At 40.9% G+C, this 24,957-nt stretch overlaps 3 protein-coding genes across 3 annotated transcripts; 2 read left to right on the top strand and 1 right to left on the bottom strand.

Annotated features, from left to right (window-relative positions):
- Window positions 1-3,070: 3,070 nt before the first annotated feature.
- Window positions 3,071-8,587, bottom strand: LOC137274527 (uncharacterized). The gene is made up of 3 exons (XM_067807765.1): window positions 8,304-8,587; window positions 7,757-7,851; window positions 3,071-4,236 (listed from the first exon to the last, which is right to left on the bottom strand). The coding sequence occupies exons 1-3, from the start codon at window positions 8,568-8,570 to the stop codon at window positions 4,038-4,040; spliced, it is 561 nt and encodes a 186-aa protein (XP_067663866.1). The 5' UTR covers window positions 8,571-8,587; the 3' UTR covers window positions 3,071-4,037.
- A 4,968-nt stretch (window positions 8,588-13,555) lies between these two features.
- Window positions 13,556-16,705, top strand: LOC137272961 (calmodulin-4-like). Its single transcript, XM_067805387.1, has 3 exons — window positions 13,556-13,726; window positions 15,979-16,073; window positions 16,490-16,705. Exons 1-3 carry the CDS (start codon window positions 13,556-13,558, stop codon window positions 16,692-16,694), a joined length of 471 nt encoding a protein of 156 aa, XP_067661488.1. The 3' UTR covers window positions 16,695-16,705.
- Window positions 16,706-18,714: 2,009 nt separating this feature from the next.
- Window positions 18,715-22,126, top strand: LOC137272960 (uncharacterized). Its single transcript, XM_067805386.1, has 3 exons — window positions 18,715-18,953; window positions 19,559-19,653; window positions 20,396-22,126. Exons 1-3 carry the CDS (start codon window positions 18,810-18,812, stop codon window positions 20,592-20,594), a joined length of 438 nt encoding a protein of 145 aa, XP_067661487.1. The 5' UTR covers window positions 18,715-18,809; the 3' UTR covers window positions 20,595-22,126.
- The last annotated feature ends 2,831 nt before the right edge of the window (window positions 22,127-24,957 follow it).

Below are 24,957 nucleotides of genomic sequence, written 5' to 3'. Positions count from 1 at the left end.
ACCTACCCATGCATGTAAGACGCGACTAATGTAAACGGGTTGTCAGGCTCGCTAACTTGGTTGGTACATGTCATCGTGTCACAGTTACGTAGATCGATGCTCATGCTGTTGATCACTAGATTGTGTGTCCTGATTCGATTATTTACAGACCGTTTCCAATAGCTGGACAATGTCGTGAATGGAACCACGGCCCTGGGTAGTGTAGTCTATTGAGGCGGCCTGGGGAAAGTGTTTTTGTGTTGTGTTGTGTTAAGAGTGAACAGATCGGTCGCTCCGTAAAAGGAATTGAATATAACGTTGATCCCTGAAACCTGAAGTTTCATAAACCGGTACTGTGACCGAGCTCTATCAATAGTACTAGTAACAAATCTTCTTCCATACGGCTTCATTTCATCTTTGAGTCTGAGCAAAATAAAACTTTTACGACTTTTCTGTCACATATTAAGGAAGCGATTATTTCTTCAAAAGCAGTATTGCAATGCAGGGGTTAAATATGAATATTATACGACCGCTTCAGTGAATTTGGCATTTTTTCCCAGAAGTGGGGCGTTCTGGAATTAGAGGGTGTTTTACGTGAACATCAACGTACTATTAGGAAACTCGGTTTCGCCGTTATCTCTAATAAAAGTGCAATGCAGTTGTGGAGTCAGATTTAACGTTAGGCTGAACACGATTGCAGTCTATGTGTGTCTGTGTGAACGTGAGGTTGTCTGTACCGGTCCCAAACACAAAGCCAGTTTTGATGTTCTGTCTCATTTCTGCCGATCTCGGCTACCTTGCTCAGACATGTTATACCGACTTCATAACAACCAGCCAAAACGCCAGAGTGAAATTGGTAGATTTTAGGAACGTTTCAAGATGACTGGGATGTGTCTATTGTGAGTAAATGGCTTAAAGATAGAGTCCCAAAGAACTTCAGACCACTAGTATGTGGTAATATGTGCCTGTCGATAATGTAATCACAGGCTGGTGTGTGGAAAATCTATTCTAGTTTGGGGTACGTCCGCTTGAATCTTACATATAGATGAGGTATGTACGCATGTGAACTTATCACGAGACATTTGGCCTCATGATGGCCTCTGTGAGACATTTGGCCCCATGATGGCCTCTGTGAGACATTTGGCCCCATGATGGCCTCTGTGAGACATTTGGCCCCATGATGGCCTCTGTGAGACATTTGGCGCTTCTGGGGCTAGCTTCTTACTCCAGACACATCACTGATCGTTTAGCAGATCTAACCGAATCCCCCCGGAGACACTGTGTACCTAACTCGGGGTCAAGAATGATGCAGAATCTGTGAACTTGTGGATGAAGAGTTGAATGTCAGAAACGAAATATTATGTCTTCTTAACAGTGGTACTTTCTCCACAGTTACGGATGATGTGGTCAAGGCACCTTTCTAAATAAACATACCGTACGTCCCGTGGCTTGCCTTGCGACATGCTTAAGCCGTAGATAATGTGTTATGTATTTACTGCAAGGGAGACCATTATGAAACACATGTATGTCTGTTAGCAGTGTGGTCGTGTAATTCATATGCTTCGCATCTTGTGCTATTCGGCGTACAGCTTTATTACTTAAAGTAATCACACAAGACACATTATAGGGAGACAGATTTTTAGACTGTGAAACGGGTATACTTCATCAGTACTGAGGTGTGGACGCCAGCTCATGCAGTCAAAACGTGCCGGAACATACATCCTTATCAGCGCCGGTATCAGAGCCTGATCAACGTCTGCGAGCGTCTGCGAAAGACAGCAGTTCTCTAGCCAAGAAACAGCTAGGGCTGACCACACTAACGTGCACTTGAAGAAGCAGGAACTGAACTCATGCAGCTAACGTGTCGCCTGTGTGTCTGATTTGAGGATCTCTGCTGTAACCCCTGACCGAGGCCGTATGTCGGTCCTCCCATGAGCACGATGTGGTGCAGCTCAACCCCTGCACCACTTAGCATTTGGATGGATGTTGCCCGTAAACAGTGACGTGTACTAGACCCTTTACCTGAAAGCCGAATATACTGGGAGTACACGTGTACCAGACATAATCAGAGATCAGTTTTTAGGCCTGCGAAAATGCATTGCATCAGGAAGTCTGTGTTGTAACACAGTGATATTTCGAGTGATTCCAGTACACAGTGTGTATCTCCCATGGTATATAGCATTTTGTCGGTGATGTCAATAGTTTAAACTTTGATGCTAGGAAAACGTGCCACGGGAGCGAATCACCCAAGCCAATTTCGTACATCTGTGGCGGCTTCTGTTGCTCGAAGGAAGCACAACTAAAATCGCCCATGGATTCTGCTCTTCCAGTGACTGGATGCCATGACGTCACTATCAAACATGCCATTGACCTCTCCTCCGCTGAAACCGTGAAACATCACTTTTCGTAGCCCCCTGTCAATCTTGGCTGGAGTGTACTCTCTAACACACAGGTCATCGTTCCGTTAGTCCTTGTTGGTTACCTGTCGTAATTATTTGAAGGGAATAAAGGTTTCTGATACGCTACAGGTTTAAAGTCAGTGAATATGAGTTTTTGTGCCGTTTACTTCTGTAATGTAATATTGCTGATACAGATTAAGGAATTATTTTCTCACTCGCTCTCTTTGCTGCTTAACATACTCAACTCAGGGGCGGTGGGGTAGCCTAGTGGTTAAAGCGTTCACTCGTCACGCCGAAAACACGGGTTCGATTCCCTACATGGATACAATGACTGAAGAGCATTTCTGGTGTACCCGGTCATGATATACTGGTTTAGTTCTAAAAGCGGCACAAAAACAAACTTACTCACTCAACTCGAGTAGCAGGTGATTATTATTTGGTTGTTGGAGTAAATCACGTGATAATACTGATGTCACTCCAAATTCTATTTGGACTTCCATTCTACCTGTATTTTTAGGGGATATATAGAAATGTATGTAAGTTTTTAACTTGGCGATAACAGTCATATTTTCATACTTTAAAGATTATCAGACGGTCATTCCCACTTTGGCTTCAACCTGGGCAGATTGACGGTGTCAGCAAGAGTATTTTTATGCACGTTTAGTGACATAACATATATTACAAACACAATATCCTTTTGACAAATATATTCTGAAATTTACACGCTGCCGGAAAAAGCAAGCAGTACTATCCACTGGCATTTAAATGCTTGCTATGGTGGTTATGCAATAATGATGGATTTCGTATGGTTATGGTATACTGATATTCCGGCTATTGTTTTCATCCAAGTGAAGACAAAAATGTGTTTTAACCGACAGGATATAAGTCATTTCGGCTGATAATAGCACGAATCTACACTCCACGTTATAAAATTCAAATCCAGTTCTGATTCAAAATGAAATGCCCTTACTATATCCTTACTGAATGCCCTTACTGTACACGACTGCAGTGACAAAACATTTTGTTTGGACTTCGCGTCTCTCGTCTCACTGCTGCACTCTAATACAAGCTTTAATACAGAGGTGGATCATATTACATTGCCTGCCACTTTTTAAACTTTTCCTTTAGGTACCATAATCGATGTACTCACATAATTATTCATACCAGGGAAATCGTTTTGATTTGATCAAGGGGAATAACATTTATCATATACGTAATATTGATCAGAATGCAATATTGTTATCAATACTTGAGTATTATGAGTCTATATAACAAACAGCATTATAGTATCATATATATTCCTAAAGCGGTGAAAGAGTAACATTTCTATAGACCAATACAAGAACCCCCTTAAGCTCATATGCTATTATTTATGTATCTATTCTAACTGGTGCCGACAGAAGCCAATTTCGGTTTGTCTGCCTCCGAAATGTCTCTCTCTTGAAACACTTATAGTCTGGACTATAAGTGTACCAGTTAGACCTAAATCTGCTGATTGTTTTGTGTGGTATGGTCAGTGTTTGTTGACCACAGCAGTGTCCTCACCACTATGGCCTCATCCCACATAGAGATCTTAGCACGGAGACGTAGTAACTCCCGTGTCTTAAACAAAAGCGTACGGTCGTTTCAGTGCAAGATCGCTATCCGGAACAACGAGCTCTAGCCAAACAGAGTGACGAATTCATCGAAGTCGAGTTTCCCGTCACCGTTGACGTCACCTTTGGCAATGAGACTCTTCACCTCCACCATCGACAACGAACGTCCACATTTGGTCAGCACGGCCTGAAGTTCGTCAGCGTCCAGAAGACCATTGCCATCCTTGTCGATCTGGTCAAAAGCTTGCCTCATCTCGCCATGCCTGAAAAGTCATGTTCACAGTGAGAGTAAATACTGCCCACACCTCCCCTTCCTTTCAAACTAGGGTAGCCAAGTGGTTAAAGCGCTCGCTCATCGCGCCGGAGACCCGAGTTCATTTCCCCACATGGGTACAAGGGGTGAAGCCCATTTCCGATGTCCCCAGCCATGATATTGCTGGAATATTGCTAAAAGTGGCGTAAAACCATACTAACTCCTTCTGGAACTACCTGCACCATACACATATACTGTCATTTCTTAATACCTTGTGTGAAATCTCAAACCCTGCAACTGAAATGATAAAATGCTATATTTCTCTTTAGAAATGCCCTTAGTCAGTCCTCGGTAAAATTGTACAGTGCTGTCGGACTGGTGACATCCCCATTATCCTAAAAAGTGAAGCTGATTTTCATATGAAATCAACAGAATCCAATGGTTAAATGTAATAGAAGTTTATGGTAAACTGCCCTAATCACAAACATTTGAGAAAAAAACTGAGTGTTCCTTTACATTTGGTTATGATATTCTTGTTGAGGATATTCTAAAATTCCAACGGCAGATCAACCTTGTAAACCAGCATAATAACATTTCAAAGTGAGTCTTTATATTTAAGAACATAAAAATCAAGGATGAGAAAGAAACAGGAAGACATTTTCTTGTTTCAATTTTATCGGTGGCGTTGGAGTAGCCTCGTGGTTAAAGTGTTGACTCGTCAAGCCGAAGACCCGGATTCGAATCCCCACAGGAGTATACTGTTAAACCCATTTCTGATGAATGTCCCTGAAATATTGCTAAGAGCGGCACCAAACCAAACTCAGTCAGTCAGTCAGTCACCCGCACCACCACCACCACCACCACCCAGACCAACACCACACACACACACTCAGACACAGACACATACACAGACACAGACACACACCCGATGCCAAACCCAGTCGACAACGCCTCATGATCCTTTTATTTAAATAAACTACTTACCCGACTGGCAGCAGAGGTAAACCCTATAGTGCAATATCGCTTGTTTACGAGAACATGAATAACAAAGGTTCAACTTTATTGACAGCGCTGTGTCTTCAATATAAACTACTTCGCTGCGAAACGCAGCCCTGTATTGACCTTGTACGTAATCTCCATCCAGCCACAACGAACTTGGTGGTGCATTATCGCGGGGTTTATTGTGTGAGTAGATTTGAGACTTTAAATACCCAATACGTGGAAATGGGTGGGGTCTAATCTTTTAGGAGTATGAGGTAAAACAATGAAATGTTTGTTGTGTGAAAATACCAAACAACCAAAGACTCGTTTCTCAAAGCGATCAAGTCGCTACGATTGTCGTAAGTCTAGATTAAAGTTTGGGAGTTACGACCACCATAGCGCTACAATCGCTTTGTGAAATGGGGCCCAGAACAGTAATACAAAATAACTTGAAACACGATGAATACATGCCACGTGTAAATAGCTTGTAGGTTGATGGACTCCACAGTAATATTCCACCTGATCATAGTGACTGTAGACTAATGAAGCTCAGACATAGCAAACGTAATACTTTAATAGTACTGAAAGAGTCGCACCTACTCATCTATCCTCATACCTATCAGTATCAATACGTCACAAAGTGACAGCCTGTAGGGATGTGACTGTAGGCAACACAAACAGTAATGTCTGTGTCGAAAGCATTTATGCATCGGTGCATTCAATAGTACGTCTAACTCTCAAACTGTTGTTCTATATACAGCTTAAGTATGTGTGTCTTGACGTCTGACAATTAATTTTCTCAAGCCTTAGAATGGAAAAAGTAAGAATGGCAAGAAAATGTTGACATATACTCAAACACAAAAGTAAGAGATCGTGCAGACACATTAAATGATCATGATCATAATTGTATAATTGACTACTTCTCCTAACACATTTAAATATTCTAACTGTATACAGGTAAGGACGTACTGTCAAGAGTGTCGTTTTAATTGGGTAATGGAACATATTTATTGGTGGTTACGGTCAGTGGATTCCGTCAATAGGGCAGTTGTGCAGGAGCTGGTGTTTGTGGAAAGTAGACGTCTTTGTTGAAAGTGACAGTGTGGAGTACCGCATACATGTTTCAGGAGTTGCATTTATAGTCGGAGTTGAAGAGACCCACTCAGATATTCAGTTACTTGAGGTTCTACACAACCGAACGAAGCAACGAAATACGAAGCGACCAGCCATATATTTCGAGACAAACTTAACATCATACATACATGTATGCATGTATGCATGCATGCATGCATCTATCTATCTATCTATCTATCTGTCTATCTATCTATCTATCTATCTATCTATCTATCTATCTGTCTGTCTATCTATCTATCTATCCACGCACGCACGCACACACACACACACACACACACACATACATACATACATACATACATACATACATACATACATACATACATACATACATACATACATTGAAATGTACCTCGCTTGTAATTGGGGTACACTGAAAGTAATAGAAGAGCGTTTAGCCAGTCGGAATAACTCCCCGCCGAGAAGCTGGTTTGCTAACAATCGTATGACATCATGATATGACGCATGCAGTACCCGGAGTTTAACTTTTAAACTTTTAACCCGATTAACTTTCTAGGGTTCACAGTGTACATATTTATTTCATCGCCTTTCACTGCTTTGACTGATCACTACTATGTTTTGCATTGATTCGATTGCAGACCTAAATTAAACATAATTAAAGTTTAACATTTTCATAGCAGTTTTAAGCTTGTCAGAATATGTTTCACGGATTTTAAAAATCCAGTCGAGAGACAGACGCCATTTGTTTACATATCATATAGTCGGTAGCAAATCTTCCAAATGAAATAAAATGACCTTGTACATTTTAAAGGGTGGTAAGATAAATTCGTTGTATGCATCTTTCCCGGTAATACAGTCTGATGCTCGCCTTGGTGTAGAAGGTACCGGCTCGGGTAACAAAGGGGCGTACATCAGACTGTATAACACGAGGGAATACAACTTGTATTCTACAAACAAAATTATTGGAACAACCTAAAATTTGATAGTCAGATATAAACGTATACGCGTTGAGGTCATGTAAACTCTAAGGTAAATACAACTTTCTGTGTGCTTAAGGGACGCTCTACAAGACTGTTGCAGTGAAGCAACTGATTCAGTAACGTTGATTTTGAGTGAAATGAAACATTGTCAAAAACAGGGTCCTGAAAGAGGAAATCTCTGCTAAAAGCAGAGATTGTAAAGTTGTGGCCATGTCATGAATATATATGTGTTTGTGCAGTATTACAACCGTACGGTGTTGTAAACAAGTCAAGTCTGGACCAGACAATTCATTGATTGGATGCCTTGGACAATTATGCGCCATCCACCTAACCTTGCAGCTCGTTGGCACTGACATCAACCAAAGCCTCCACCATAAGCTTCGTATTTACCACTTTACCCTATTCGCTAAACACGCAGTCAGCCTGTTTCTATATGAGTGGACCACCCCTCATGATATATTAAAGGGTACTCACGAGCGTTTGTCTGGTGTAATGTTTGGCATGGCAGCAAGGAATTCATCCAGTGTTATCTTGAAGTTTCCATCTGTGTCCATGGACAAGAACAGATCCTAGGAAATCAAACATTTTCTTGGTTAAACTTGTTTGAGACGCATTTAGAAGTTAGCAAGGAAGGTTGATAATGTCAAGAAGTTGTATATTGTCACCCTTCTTTGTTTAGCTTTGAGTAACAAATTCTGTCACAAAGACGACGACACACTGATGCTTTCTTTAATGAAGATATAACACCTTAGTTTTACCATGAAAGTTGTGCTTTTAACAAAGGCGATATAACACTTGTGCTTCGTTTCACCATGACGACATAACACCAGTGCTTCATTTAACAAAAGACGATATAATGCCAGTGATTGTTCTATCAATGACAATGAAACACTACTAAATCTAAAAATGCTGATGTAACATTACTGATATAACACCAATTGTATAACAATGGCACGATGTACGATACACTGGCTGCTTCACGTCAGTTCCCCTTCATGTACATGTTGTTGTCGATACTCACCACAATCTGTTTTCGTGTCATGTCGAACTTCAGCTTTTTGCACAAAGCTGCCAGTTCATCCAGGGTGATGTAACCGTTCCCATCGATGTCCACCTGGTGAAAGAACCTGGTATACAACAGTTTCTCCTTCTGAGACAGATTGGACATCGTGCGGACTCGGGCAGACTTACATATATGCTTCACTTCTGTTGCACAGCGCGGCTGTCTAATGCGCCGTTGTCTGCTAAATATATATCTTACTTCCTGGTCGGTAGGTACGTCCGTCATTGCCGTTGGCGTACACAGTCAATATACTCTCGTATAAGCTTACTTGGCTAAGAACAATACCCCTAACATGGCAGTTAGTAATATTTAAGACACTTATTCGAGGCAGTGTGCCAACTACGAGTAATTAGTTAGGTCGGGATGTATTAAACTGCATGCACTTTTGTAAATTGGTTTTACCAAATTTTAATGACACTGATAGAATCCTTGAGGACGCCTTGGTCTTAACCTCAGTTATTTCTTAGCACGGATGAGTCGATGTTTCTTCGCGTTTGGGACGTGATCACAAAACATCTGTGCTTTCCATATTTCAGTTATTGAGACACTGAAAAATTATATGATATTTTTGACGGATAAGTGTGTATCCTGAACTAGCTAAATTTGTCTACATTGACACATGAACTTGATACATACACCGGACAATCTGGGTGTGGTGTGACTGAAGAGGAAAACTGAACACAATAGAGTATGTTAAGCTTGGTGTGGAAACTGACACGAAATCTGGAACATGTTTTTGAGGAGACTGTTCAGCATGACTACACATGACTATGACATATGAGATACCAGGCGTGGCTGGGGAGCAGATTCCATACAACTATATGTACACATACATTAAACAGTGTATATAATACACAGGAACATCTCCCTCTATGTGAAGGCTACGTGAACTTATGCAACTTATACTCATCCTACAATCAGTAATACTGAATATCTCCCACATGTCACTGACACACATCTGTGACTTTGGCAAGTCTGACAAGGTAACCAGGACATGTTCTTTGTTATTTCCACACCCTGTGCATTTAGGTAGTTACCTTACATTTTCACATGCTTCAGAAACCACGAGAAGATTGAATTAGAATGAACATTGTTGGCTATCTGAAGCATGCGTTAAGGGTTTTATAAGCACAGTCTGTCCACAGCTTGCAACAATGTAAACATGCATATCCTACGAGGAAGGCTGTTTGAAGAGCAATAAATCAAAACACAAGAGCTATGCATGTGGCAACATTGTTCAATTTACTGTTGTCGAGAAGACAAAACCCTTGTCACTATGCCCTCGATCAACACGATCTGTTCGTGAGTTACTCATGCCGGGAGCTATACATATTGAACACCATTACAATCTCGACATGATGGACAGTCTTAACAACTCGCGTATCAGTAGTGTTTCTTTTCTGGAAATGTTCCAAATGTATGGTTAGAAAACAGACAAACATGATTAATGTTGATAAAACTCAGGGTGTTCGTTTTCTTTGCTGCTTAACACTGTTCACAGCAACATATCAATACATCACGTTCGCATGCTGATAATCGGCCAATGAGCCAGTGATTGATATTATGAGAATCAAACCACTGGGTACGACAGGCGGCACATTACGTCACATTGTAAGACAGCCATAGGTTGTTAGGGACCTATTTTAAACCGAATTTTCCAGCCTTTGAAATTAATTCATATCATCTTTCCCATCCTCAAATTTAAATTTCAAAGTATAAGGTATATAGTCTGTTCGCTTCGTAGCTTTGTCTCAGACTCGTACAGTCGGTCTATTTATGTTGTTAGCAAGAATGAAATTATCAGCTTGATACTATATGAAAGGAATGTTGCTTTATACAACTTAGCAAACTGCGATATGTTCATTTCGATTTGCAGGATATATGACTTGTATTGTATACAGAAAGAATTAATCTTTATATAGATTATGAATATTATAATATGAAACCATATTTGTCCTTCGGGTTTACCAAAGACAACGGCCAAAATCTAGATTTACCAAGGGTCTTGGTACCTTTTACAATTATACATCTTCAGGGACTATAGTCAGGCCCAACGACCATATACTAGTATATTACTCAATATACAGTTAAGACGATGCAGCGTTATTTATAATCCACATTATAGTTCCGCCTCCTGTACCTTTCCTACATTGTCTACAGAGAGGTCCGGTTCTTTTTACCTGGACTTCGGACTCGCAAAAAGGTCAACTGTCCCATACATGTGTAGAATTAATATCCATATTGGTGACATTTTTTACCACCAAAGTACATTGTTGCAAGATGTTTTTTAAAAACTCAAGTGTAGATTCATGCTATATGTATTTATTTTAGAAATGTATTAGGTTTTGTATCTATGACTGAAAGAATAATCTAGTCTCTATTCAAAATGCCAATCCAGATCTACCAACTTGTGTGATATTCAGTGCTTTCTGTGTGATTTAGGGCGTGGATTTCCTGCACTGTCAATACATAATATAACCTGTTATTTAACCTCAACGTCATTCTTCCAAACTCGGGGTGTATCTGTCTGTGGCTTGGAAGTGATCCAATTTCTCCATGTGTGGGGAACATTCCTGAATTGTGAAGAGGCAATCGTAGTTCAGTAGTAAAAGTTTATGTCCCAACTCAAGGTAGGTCAATGAAAACTCAGATCGGAGCGACTAAATCGGATAAAGGTATTTTGACCGTTGTTTGACAACGGTATAAAAATTTATACCGAAAAGTTGCATCATAATATAGTAAATACTTTTTGATCCTTAAAGTGTCACAACGTTTATACTATTCATCAATTTCTATCTATCTATCTATCTATCTATCTCTCTATCTATCTATCTATCTATCTATCTATCTATCTATCTATCTATTTATCTATCTATCTATCTATCTATCTATCACATGTTATCACTTGATTTGAACTTGATTTTGAAAGTCTGAATGTATTTCCTAAATATAATATCACACGATAATGTCATAGAAACGTCAGCTATAATCACTACAATATGTTTAGTTTTACGTCGCTTTTGGCAGTACGCCAGCAATTTCACAGGATATTGACCTAAATAGATTCCACTAAGAGTGTGCTCACTCAAATTCAGGGGATTTTTTGGCGTGCTGTTTGAAGAGGGAACTACTGTCATCTGACGGTGACGTGCAAAATGTACCGGAATCCTCAGGACGTGTACATCAGTAAACCCATATCAATAACCTTCTATAAGCTACACGCCAATGTGCGATTATTTGCCAGCATGCCTAAGTTGAGACATGCTCGTTCGTGTTTCTATCCAGATTACGTGACGCCCGCAGGGAGATATGTATGGTTACACCGTTGGGTAAAAACAGTGTCGGGTATAACATCGTTTTTATCGGTTGTCGCCTTGACAAACATGAACAGAAAGGGCCACTAAGTTTCCAACCACATCAGACATTACCGTATTAACATATGATTACTAAATGCTTAAAATACCTTCGTTGATATGTAAAAACTCAGTAATATTTCAGCTATGTGTCGAAAGTCTGTTAAACAACTGAGTGGATCTGACAATACGACGACTGACTGATATCACGAGCATCGATCTGAGCAAACAGGATGCAATGACATGAATGAACGAAGTCATTTAGCTCGACTCGATTAACCGTTCATGGTCTCATGCCACAAACATGATACAGGTCTATAATGGTCAATAGTAAATGGATCCTACGATCAGTTTCAGTGAATTTGTTGACTGCGTGTCTGATATCGGGCATTGTTCATTTGCTTGTTTCGTCCTGACTCGATTACTTGCTGGCTACTCTCATTTATATTGTTCAATGTGTCGTTAAATTAACAACAAAGGTATCAATTATGACTAGATCACTGGATGTCCATCCCAACGGTAAATCGTACTTTCAATCTCAACTCGTTGGGGATCATACAACTTTTGCTGCCTACTTGGGGCACCGAGTTAATATGGCTTGCCCATCCTTACGAGACACCCAGTCACAGCTGCATGTACTGGGACACAGTCACGATACTATGTCCAAGTTGATGCACCTGCAAGTAAGTGCTTGCACTATATGTCATATACCAACAGATTCGTGGGTACTTTTAAGTGCCCCTGGTTGTGTACTGCACACTTGGGGTTGTGACAACACTGAAAGAGTCTGAACACACAGGTTTTTACACCCGGTCATAGGTGGGCACGATCCGTACACCTCAAAGCTTGCTGAAATACTACCCTTATAGGCTTATAAGTCCAAAGCGCCACCATACAACACCAAACAAAGCACATGGACAAAAATATCTATGTGTTTCTCATCGCACGATCGACGGTAAACCGACTGACCTTCGTGAAACTACGTGAACTGTATCATGCCCTTGTAATAAAAAAACAGATCGTAGTATAAACGTATCGGTGTTTTAAAGATTGCACGAGCGGTTCCAATACTTGTGTAATTGCAAGATCTATATTTGCATTTGCTGTCCGAGTGTAAAAAAACACCCTATACACCCCTATAAGTCAAGTATAGGTAAGTTAAATCTGTCAGGTCATGTATTCAACAGAACAAACACAACAAAAACACACAAAACGGAACAGCATCGGACACCATTTTAATTTCTGATGAAATAAATTCCCAAATGTCATGTGTACAATAAAACACAGTTTCACTGAAGTTGAACTGTGAAACAACCGCAGAGCAAAAGTCGTGCGACAGTCTTCTAGAGACACCTTGCTGAAAGTGGCCTAGGGGAATGAGCATTACTTGACCTTAGTAAATGATTTGTAACGCCATTTGATCAAGTCTGAGTATAAAACCAATATTGAAAACCACTCGTTCACGCCTGTCAATGACCTGTGTACAATGACCAACGCCACTGCTACGTACAATGACAGCACTTAACAGATCAAACCATGATAATTATACACATTTGGTTGCACCTCAAAGGAATTCAACAGTTCTTTCTGTGGACAGAGTATTTTCAATGTATGACTTTTCACCATCTGGACTATTTATGTCCCTTTTCGCTTTATTGCCAATAGCTAAAGGTGTGGATTTTGAGCAGGTTCTGAAATGACCTGTCATTGTGTATGTGTGTTCTGGTGTGATCGTATGTAAAGGCCTTGTGAAATCTGCATGAGGTAGTATGCATGAGCTCGAAGCCATATTGGGCTTTTCGCATATCAGAACTTTGGACTTTGGGATTTACTGACCATTTGGATTTGATAGCAGCAATGTCTGAAGAAATGTCGTCTGCATCTTGTCGCCTTCATGACCACGAGGTGGCGCTTTACACGGACTTCTTTAAGAAGGCGGACTCTAATTGTGACAATTGCCTGTCATTTCAAGAGCTCGAAGGCTTGTGTCAACAACTCGGATTTAAACTCAGTAGGAAGGAATTAAAGGTTGGTGATAATTCTAGGACATGTGGCGGTTTGGAGAAACTGTGTATGCGCCGGTCTCACTTTAATTCATATTTACACATTAATGAGTGTTACTATTTTTACTTGGTTGACATATTTACTACTACACAAAACATCTTTTAGTCTCCATTTGCCACATGGCCCCGGTATCAAATGTGCAGACAGATGCGTACCGAATTGCATCCCTGAGGCACGATGAGCCATTGATTGTTGGATGGATCAATATTTCATACGGAGTTTGATCAACGGTAGTTGTCTCCTTTTAACACACCACGAAATAACATAAATTTGTGGAAAAGGGCGATGGAGCAATCACTCTCCCACACGTGATACACGGGTACATGGCGATGATACAACATTGTTTTAAGATTGGGCTGAAGGTTACTGAAAATGGCAAATCTCCAGCTCCACAAGTGCAGAAATTCTGCAACAGTGACTCGTAAGCGATTCAGAACTTTAATGGAGCTGGATTTGGTCGCCATGGATGTTCAATAACAGAATCAACAGACAAATTGATATTGATAGGCTTGACAATTATTTCTTTTATTCACGGTACACACAAGGACATGTGACGTGATATCATACATGCCTGTTCAGAATGTTGACAAGACATAAATATGTCGTGATGTTCCATTTCCATCCTCCTCTGTCCTAACTGGCTCGGTAATTGTATGTCCGTCCACCCCGAGGCTATAAAGCTCTAGTTACTAACAACGTATGTTCTGTGTTGAAAATACAGGTGCTTTTAAGAGTCATGCAGTCTAAGTAAACTTAGCCTCAGCACTTTTCGTTACACTCCACTACTGAGTCTAACAAAACCTTATGAGAGGTCACGTGAGGTAACCTTTGAGTTCGACCAATCAGAACACAGCTTACCAAATCGCTTTAGTGGACATTCGCAGATACCGTTTGAACTTTTTCTTTCGAAAAGGTTCGTACACGAACGATTCCGAATGCTACATACCGTACGATCGCACACTGCGCACGTTACAACCATGTGAGCAAACAGTCGCTGAAAATAGTGTTTTTGGCAATATTCGAAAATGTCATTTTGCGGAAATATTAGTTAATGGTAACCATGTCAACAGAAACACCAAAGGCTGATACTGCAGGTCAAATATTTGTGCTTTATGCGGATTTTCGTTTGTGGAGAGATCTGTGTCAGTGACCGGAATATTTTGTCCCTCCGATCCCTAAGTAGTAGCGCTTGTCTGATTGGTTAAATATGTTTAACCGTCTGGCTATTGATTGGACGGTCATAGGTCGCTCAAAGATTAGCTGACGCGACCTTCTACTAGGGTTTGTTAGACTCAGTGGTGGAGTGTAAGGAATGACACCGAGACTAGGTTTACACAGACTGAATAGTTATGATAACATTTGGTCTTTATAGTTTCTCCCAGAGATATCTTTAATGAGCACTCCCTTGCTTGGCGCCATATTGTGTCTTGCTCTAAAAGAGTTTGGATGCCCGAGAAGACAGAAAAAGTAATTTCACAGAGATATATAGGTGTTTTATTGCTAGGAGACACAGCCTTCAGAATTCCATGACCCATACCTCCTTGTGTCTGGGAATAAATGATTTTGGAAGACCTCTCACACTTGTTCTTTTATGTGTGAACCAATAGATACCAGACTTAGTCCTCAAGTTACACATGTCTCTTCAACTTGCCAACAGACCTTTCCTCCAACTGGAAATACTGAGGTTAAACAACGATGTTCATGTTTGGTCACTCGGTTGGTGTTGTGCTGCTATAAGTAAGCATTAATTAATAGTAATAAAATTATATTCTTTCATGAAATTGGTCCTTGTGATTTCATCGTTGTTATGTATATGTACCATTAAATGTGTACCAATAAATATGTACACGTGACTTATATCTGATGGTGACGCTTGTTTACGAATACTATGCTTCTCTAGGCGGTTGCGTGCACTGAGTGATATCATGTAGTATTAGAAGGCGGGGAAGCAGGTGGAAGGGAGGTAACTCTTGTCATGGGATTAGATGATTGGTTTCTGTATTTCTACACAGATTGCGACATGGGCATTTATCATTGATATATAAACATGTGGTAAATGGTGCTTTACCTGTTTCCTTGTATATAGCCTCCTGCCAGTCTCTGAATTTAGACTAGGGACTATGGTGTGGTATTATCGGTCCACACATACCGCGGATGTGAAAGGTTTACTGGGGCCTTGAATGTTGAACTGACGATGAACTGACTTCATGTTCCAGAAGCTTTTCCGTGCTCTGGATGTGGATGGGAACAAGGTGATTTCCCTGGATGAGTTCCTGAACAGGATGCCCAACATCAGCAACGGGCAAAGGACGTAGGTAGACCTTTCAACAGTAAAAACTTTGCTCTCTCCGAACCCGCTAGCCGGATATAGCATAATTAACTATTACTAAATAAATATTACTGTAGCAAAACGATTTTGTAAGTACCTTGGCCATGGTGGTACATTTCTATGCTGAGGGATGTGGCGAACGCACGGATAAGTAGAAATCACAACGGGGTTTGGACTATTTTGTGTAATAACTTTATTGAAAAGACTTGGGAAGAGCATGTGGTTCCAAATCACAGCTTGTGGCAATCCAATCAATAATATAAACGTAGAACTGCTCTGTGTATACGCAACTGTTCTCATATCTAAAAGTATTCCAGCTAAGCTCCATCTAAATATCATCAGTTTGTTATCATTTCAACTTCCATCTGGATTTGACTATCCTGCTCTTTAATCTACAGTTGTGCCCACCTCAGACAGATCTTCCAGACAGTGGACAAGAACGGTGACGGCTATCTGACAACGGAGGAGCTATATGACGTCATCATGAACTCTGGTCGACCATTCCGGATGTCGATGGTCGAGGGTGTCGTGGAGAAACTTGACAAAAGTGGCGATGGACGCCTGAATTATGAAGAATTCCTGAATGTGATTGACTTGGCATAGAAGTGCGTTTTCAATACGAATCACATATCGATGGTGATAGTATTAGTGGCGTTCGTGTAATACGTATGGCTAAAAACAACGGTAGTTCCATGGTGTTTCCTGACTCTTTCATGAGGCGGCTATGATCTGGTCTGCGAGTTGTATTTGTCAGACTGAATACTGACAAACACTTGTACTATATATAAGGATCATGTCCTGATTGTTCTCATCCAATATACTCCGCGTTACATCATATGAGCTTCGATTTCACAGCACACCAAGCTGGATAATCGACTTTGCCCGTACGGAACTGCAATATGGTATAGTTGCAGAATCCTTGATATGTTGGTATGACAAGGTCATGTCTTCAGAGACATCTGCCACTTCGCGCCTTATCTGGAGAAATCAAATCTGTGAATGTATACAAAAATGTAACGCCAAAACGCCATCAGGCATAAAGAATTCTGCGTTTTTATGATCGAAAACAGAACTATGCCACCAGTTTACAAAACGCCATCTGAGTACCGAATGGTTTTTGTTTCATTCCAGCCACCGTTGAACACGTGTGTTGGCTTTCTATTAGCAGTGTCGTATTTACATAATTTATCGACAGTTGCTATGGGGATATTCACTATACCTACTACTACCCACAAACTACTATCATGTAATATGATTTTTTATGAATGCAGATTCTTGGGTCCAAATATAAAACTTACCATACCTCATGCTTAATATATGTACTGTAATGCTCCCACTTCTTTTTAATTACAGGACTTGTGAATATCCGGATCAGGATAATTATTTGTCATCAGCAAACCATGCTTGTCGTAAGAGGCGAGTAACGGGATCAGGTGGTCAGGCTCGCTGACGTATTTGGCATATGTCAATGTATCCCAGTTGCGTAGATCGATACTCATGCTGTTGATCACTGGATTGTTTGGCCCAAACCCGATTGTTTACAGACCGCCGCCATAGAGATGTAGTATTGGCGAGTGTTAAACAACAAACAAACAAGAATTTCATATACAATAATCAAAATAAAGAAATCACAGATATGAGTGTTCAGAGTTTCAAGGTACAGCTAGATAGAACACGCACACGTTCAAGCCATGTATCTCATAGGATTTTCGTAAACCTCCAGACGAAGACGCCGACACTCCATTTTGTGTGTAATGTTTTCCAATCAATATGTTTCTGTTCATAATGTCTGTATTGAGAGGTGAAACAAAAACAAATAAAACCACGATATAAACAGGACAAGTTGACGCCGTACATACATACATTCTATGGTAAAGCGTTTGTTGCCGTGCACTGGGACTTTACGTCACCCCTGTATCACAAATTGCAAGAACAATCCTGACACATTCATAATTGTTGGAAGCGTCTGTAAATCTTTAACTCTACACATACAGCCTGCCAAAGCAGGATTTAACTTCTAAATTGTGCCCAACTGTTGGCTGTGTATTGATCTCATATATGCAGGCCAGGCGGGCATATGCAGTCATATATATGCCTACTTGATCATGATTGTTTACTTGTTTCTATGACCTACTGGAACGGCGAAATGAGCTTTTGTGTGTCTGTGTTGACTTTTCTTACATACTCAACCCACGTATTCTACTCTGTGTTCGCAACAGACTGTCAACATGTCAGCGGGTTGAACTTACATACTCAACCCACGTATTCTACTCTGTGTTCGCAACAGACTGTCAACATGTCAGCGGGTTGAACTGCTGTGAATACATTCTCTTATCTTTCTCCGCCTGTGACAAAGCGTGTTGGTCCTGTTTACTTTCGTTCAAACAATTCTCTGAAAAATGTCCTTGAGGATAAGAGTTCCATCAGGGATTCCAATCCACATCATAAGAGTCAGGCACACCAAGTCAGCCGTCTAACCCACAAAGCCACAATGAAACTACATGTACTAGAATAGGTACTCTGCTGAAAAAGTCCCTGAGTAAGCTGTTCCGAGAAACCAGCGCGTACGTGTTATCTACCGAGTACAAGAAACTGCAGTTACGGACATACCTGCACAACCAGGAAGTGAGATATATATTTAGCAGACAACGGCGCATTAGAGTCTCTTGCTGAACAACAACAGTGAAACATATCTGTACGTCTGTCCGAGTCCGCACGATGTCCAATCTGACTCAGAGGAATGAGCTGTATACCAGGTTCTTCCACCAGGTGGACATCGATGGGAACGGTTACATCACCCTGGATGAAATGGCAGCTTTGTGCAAAAAACTAAAGCTCGACTTGACGCGACAACAGATTGTGGTGAGTGTCGACAACAACATAGATTTTTTAGCGCTAAGATAGTCGTAAGTTAATGTTAATGAATGGCACGAGCTTCGAAAATCTGGGCCCTGAAGACCAATTCTAACCTGGATCTTCATTGATCCGCTATATCGGCATTGTTTGTGACTCAGTAGAGAGTAATGTTAGATCGTGATTGTTCTAGATTCATCCTGATCAGTAATATTATCTTGTCATTCTTTATGACTAAATCATGTTATATCGTCAATGATGCAGTAAATGGTATATATCCTATTCTGATTCATTAATGTTTTCACGTGATTATTAAAGACAGGGGATGCTACATCACCTTAGTTTGAGTGTCGTTAATGTTATATTGTCATTGTTCAAAACTCTGTAGTGTTATGTTATCACGGTATCACCACTCATGGTGGTTCATTATACAACATAATTTCACTTAGAAAACACCTTGTCGGGAATGGCATGATGCTAAGGAGATGTCTCTTCCAATAGCCTCACGTCACACACCAGTTTGTTGGTGATGTGTGCAGGGAGATAAAGGACCTTGACAGAATTCATTCATCAAACCCGCACAATATTAACTAGCAATCCTCTCCCTTTCACAGGACCTGTTTATGCGCATTGACACCAACGGCAACTTGACCATTACCCTAAATGAGTTTCTGGCCGCAATGCCAAACATTGAAAGTGAAAAGTGCTCGTGAGTGCCTGTTAATCTTCCTTTATCTTTAGGCCCTATTCGGGTGCATAGGTGGAGACATGTGTACTGCTTGTGTAATAAAGCCAGAGAAAACAGGAGTCTCAATGCATGGCGAAACAGATTTAATTATCCGTAAAAGACAAACTAGCAATGGCGATTATACAATAACAGAAAAAAATAGCTTCATATAGAGTGATGCATATAAATGTAAATAACAACATATTATCGTGTCATTCGACGGATCATGCAATCAATCATACCTGGAAACAGGAGACGTCGTGCCCTGAAAGGGTGGAGGCGTTACGGCGTTACACCACAGAAACTACTACTCATAAAGAACGTCAACATCGTTGTGAGGCCAACTAGTGACATTGGATGAGAATGTCGTTCAACAGTAGCCAGCATATACTCGGAAACGCTGAGACACAAGACACAAAAAAGAAGCTTAGATGCCATTCCAGACTTAATTCGTTTTTTTTCAGTGTGTGTGTGTGTGCGCGCGCGCGTGCGTGTGTGTGTGTGTTTTTCCTCTTGCAAAAACTCCGTTATGTTTCCACATAAATATAAAGGAGCTTTTGGAAGAAGAAATTTCAGGAAATTTCAGTAGAAATATATTCAGACTTTCAAAATCAAGTTGTCCTATTCAACAATTACCTTCTTTACATAAGGTTATCGTTGATTTCATGTTTACAACTGCATTAACAGGAAGGTGTCGCTTGTATTCACCGTGTTAACATTTCAGGTATGGTGAGATGAGGTGGGCATTTGACCAGACAGACACAGATGGCAGCGGTCTGCTTGACGCTGACGAGCTGAGGGAAGTATTGCTGAAATGTGGACGTCCCTTGACGTTATTGGAGGTGAAGAGACTCATTGCCAGTGTAGACGTCGACGGTGACGGGAAATTGAACTTTGATGAATTTGTGACTCTATTTGGCTAGTAGTACGTGTATATAATGGCCTCAGCTCGTCCACGTATGTCAGCGGTGAGGTGTAGCGGTTTCCAGCGTCACTATACTTCCCAGTACTGGAGGGACTATACCACGTATTATAATCAGTAGGTACAGGCCTTGCGAGTAGGGCATGAAAAGCCAGGCATTGTTCAACTTTGCAATTGTTACTGGATTAAACGACTGTACAATGTTTGTGAGTGCCGGACAGCTGCAACATCACAAACAATATCTCGACTTTATGGAAATCAGTGCATTACAATATTACTGAAATGTTTTTCGATATGTATTCACATATGTTCATATCACATAATATTACATTCGGGAGTACACTTTCTCAGTAAAGTACAGATTCGAGTACTTTTGTTGGTTGAGTCCCATCCGGCATTCGAACCTACGTCCTCAGAGTCTGGCACCTAATCGCCAGCACTTCCTTCTCGATAGTTGAGAAACCTCGATGCTGAATAGCTTAAGGGATGAGTCGGTTGTGTGTTGTGCTGAACGTCGTTTCGGTTATGTTGGTTAGCATACGTCTCCGGTGCCTGGCATCTCTCTCTCTCTCTCTCTCTCTCTCTCTCTCTCTCTCTCTCTCTCTCTCTCTCTCTCTCTCTGTGACACAATAACAACTTATTTAATGATTTCAGATGCGATATAACCACAGGATCCCCTCACATTAAAGGGCCACAACCATGCCTGAGGGAACCAGGACCGTAGTTGCGATTTACACAACATGACCTTTTGTTCATTCTCCATCATTGATATTTTACATCTACATGACGGAATCACGTATTTCTATGTTGTTGTGATTTCATACAAACTAATGAAGGAAAACAGTTGTAGAAGTGGACACTGAAAAGATATTCTCAGATTTCACATTCGTCTGTAGAATGATTAAAGTAATGTAGTGTATACAGCTGCGTAGTGCAGCCTCAGAAGTGTTTGGCAAACCAAAGCAAAATGACAGGAAATATTTTCCTTGAAGGCTGCACGACTGCTTCTAGACATGTAGACGCCCAACGCAGTCTCGGATTGTATGCTGGACAAAATAAGTTAGGGATGATGATATTGTATTTTTATGACTGATATTCTATCAGTGTGTCAATGAATAAATACATCGTTATTCTAAATTTCAAAATTTATGCAAATCCTCAACTGTTTTTGTCCAGTATATTAACCTGAATTTGTTACTATGAGTGCAAAAGCACAGTGGTCGACTCCAGTCATGTAACTAAACGTACCAACACCCACTGTGCTGCCAGCTGGAGTCAAGTTTCGGGCAGTTAAAGAAAACTCCCCATCACAGCTTATTCTGTTTGTGTAACAATGGCCTCTCAGTGTAAATATCCCCTAACAACCTTGTACATCAACTTCATTAATTGTGTAAACATCATCACTTACTCTACCAACCATACCATGCATGCATATGAAAGACAGCACTCAGAATTGTACACTACTTGCTTGATAATGGGGTTAGAAGCTACAACAAAAGTCGCTCATATTATATTGAAGAAGTTGTAAATCCATAGAACTCTCCTTGTTTTTTAAAGAAAACTTGTAACTTAAAGAGTCTGAACTATCTGACACAGATTGAGAGAGAGAGAGAATGAGAGACAGAGAGACAGAGAGAGAGAGCTATACAAAGATTTCTCTAAGGCGACGGCTACCACAACAAAACAGAATTTGAATGTCTCTACGATGATTTCGACTTAAACATACTAAACTGAGGATAAGTAATCGACGGATATCATCATCACACCAACTTGTTACATACGCAATTCTGGTAAGTGCAATTCACGGGTACACAGAACAGTCTCGTTTCCTGTTTACTGTATTGACCCGTGAAGGTCCCGGGGTAGAATAGGCCTTCAGCAACCCATGCTTGCCATAAAAGGCGACTATGCTTGTCGTAAGAGGCGACTAACGGGATCGGGTGGTCAGGCTCCCTGACTTGGTTGACACATGTCATCGGTTCCCAATTGCGCAGATCGATGCTCATGTTGTTCATCACTGGACTGTCTGGTCCAGACTAGATTATTTACAGACCGCCGCCATATAGCTGGAATATTACTGAGTGTGGCTTAAAACTAAACTCACCCACTCACTGTTTACTGCATTATCACCACACGCAAACACAATGCATGAGAAACACGTGCACAACGTGGGAGCCTCCTACACGTGCATTCATTATAAACCCTTCACGTTTTTCAGGCAGGTTGATACATCACTGTAGACCATTTTTTTCCGATGATTTTCTTGCATCTGTGCATCGCACGGCACATGGCTCAAAGACGACAGCGGTGTAGGGCACATAGACACTAGAGAAGTCGTCGTTGGTCGCATGTCATGTTTTCACCTGGGCTTCCTTGACAGGCGTCGTCGGGTCTGGCGAAGAAGAAATGGACACCATGCTAACATCAACTTGAAACCACACGATCGATTTGGAGGTGGCCCAGTAATAGTATGGGGTGCTATCACTATCACTGACCGAACCCCTCTTCATGTTGCGCAAGGATGGGAGGGGTCACAGGGCAATACGACCGAGACAACATATTGACACCCTTTGCTGTCCACTTTGCGAGGCAGATCGGTCAGGATGATAATACCCGTGCACACCGTGCACGTATCGTCAATGACCACCTCCGGCAACACAACATCTATCGTATGCCATGGCCAGCATTGAGCCATCACCTTTCCCCCATCGAACATGTCTGGGACATGACAGGGAGACATGTGCACCAACGTCAACGGCCACCGACTAGGCTGGATGAGCTCAGCCTGGCACTACAGGATGAATGGAACAGACTCCACTAAAGGGCTACTGGGAAACTCATACGCATTATGCCGCGACGTCTGGATGAATGTGTGACTCTTCACGGTCAAATCACACACCACTGACTGACAACAAGATTATTGCAAACCTGAAATTTCCATGTCATACTCAAGTCACCTAGCAAGGGGGATAACTGAACGAACAGCTTTGCTTTGAAATCCATGCGGTGATTCATTCTCAGAACACCCATTATTATTACTGTATCAACATTCATTCAATCCCATATACCTCCAGATTTCGACAATCGTATATTGAAAGTACAGTTCCCCTACTTTTGTTTTTGAAGAGCATATGTCACGTACCGTTCTACCGCTTCGCCTGAATCGTACCACCCATTCATATACCCTTGGATACAAACATCTCGCACATTCTCACATTCCTGTTAAACACATTAAGCTTCCACTCTAAGGCCCCATTCACTTAACTTTGCTTTCACTCGGGAATTTCAATTTCTCACACGTCTACTCGCACATCTCTCTAATCACATAAATACACACTTACATATTCTAAAAGACATTTTTGTAAAGCAACAATGTTGTCCAACAATACACACCCAATGTCTAACAATTGGAGGAATCCATCCAATGCCTCCATTCACAGCAACGTTTGGAGCATATTTTACCCATCCCCAAGAAAAATCTCACGGTGTCTCTAGATAGATGCCCCATAACTTAAAACTGCCCACACCATCGTACCATATAACAATGCGGATTCCCTTCCTCCAAGTGCTTTATATCTACAGATAAGAACGCCTAAAGCTCTGTTGCTAGACTTTGCTATTGCCTTAGTCATTGAATCATAGTCAAGATGTTCTTTGAACAATAGGCCTATATAATTATGACTGTCAACAATACTAAAACCGAGCTACAACCGGTAAAATCAGCACTTGCTCTATGTGTACTGCTATGTCTAAAATGCACAATCTTATAATTAGATTTATCGCTATTAATGCATATGCCATTATCCATTCACCAGTTTGTATAAAATGTACAAGAAATGATTTAAATTCTCTGATGCCTCTGCCTCTCTGAGATCACCAGCAAAAGCTAAGCCAACAACAGCAGTACCATTAACAGAAATACCAAACCACCCTCTTCTAGTTCTAGATCATTAATGAAAAAAATAAACAATATTGGAGAAAGTAGACATCCTTACTTTAAGCCACAATATCATCATACCATTGATGCGAACACTAGATTTCACCTTATTATTCAGAGGTTGATCAGCTAAAAGCATTTTCCTTTTCACACCAATATCACTTACTTTCTCCCACAACACATTTCCACCGATACAGTCATACGCTTCTACAATCAATAAAAGCAGCAAAAGTATGCTTTCTTTTACATTTTCTATTTTCAATAACCGAGCAAACAGAGCGATTATGATCAGTAGCCTGAGGATGTAAACCTTCTTGGTTTTGGGGTAGCTGATTGCCCAGTGGAGTTTTTCAGTCTTGGTCAGTGACATTTAGGCTGTTAGGCATTGATGTGTAATGCTGCCATGTACAAAAATAGCATTGAAGTG

This window comes from Haliotis asinina, chromosome 2 (assembly GCF_037392515.1).
Source record: "Haliotis asinina isolate JCU_RB_2024 chromosome 2, JCU_Hal_asi_v2, whole genome shotgun sequence".
In the NCBI taxonomy this organism is placed as follows: Eukaryota; Metazoa; Mollusca; class Gastropoda; order Lepetellida; family Haliotidae; genus Haliotis; species Haliotis asinina.
This window is presented reverse-complemented; position numbering and strand designations above follow the sequence as displayed.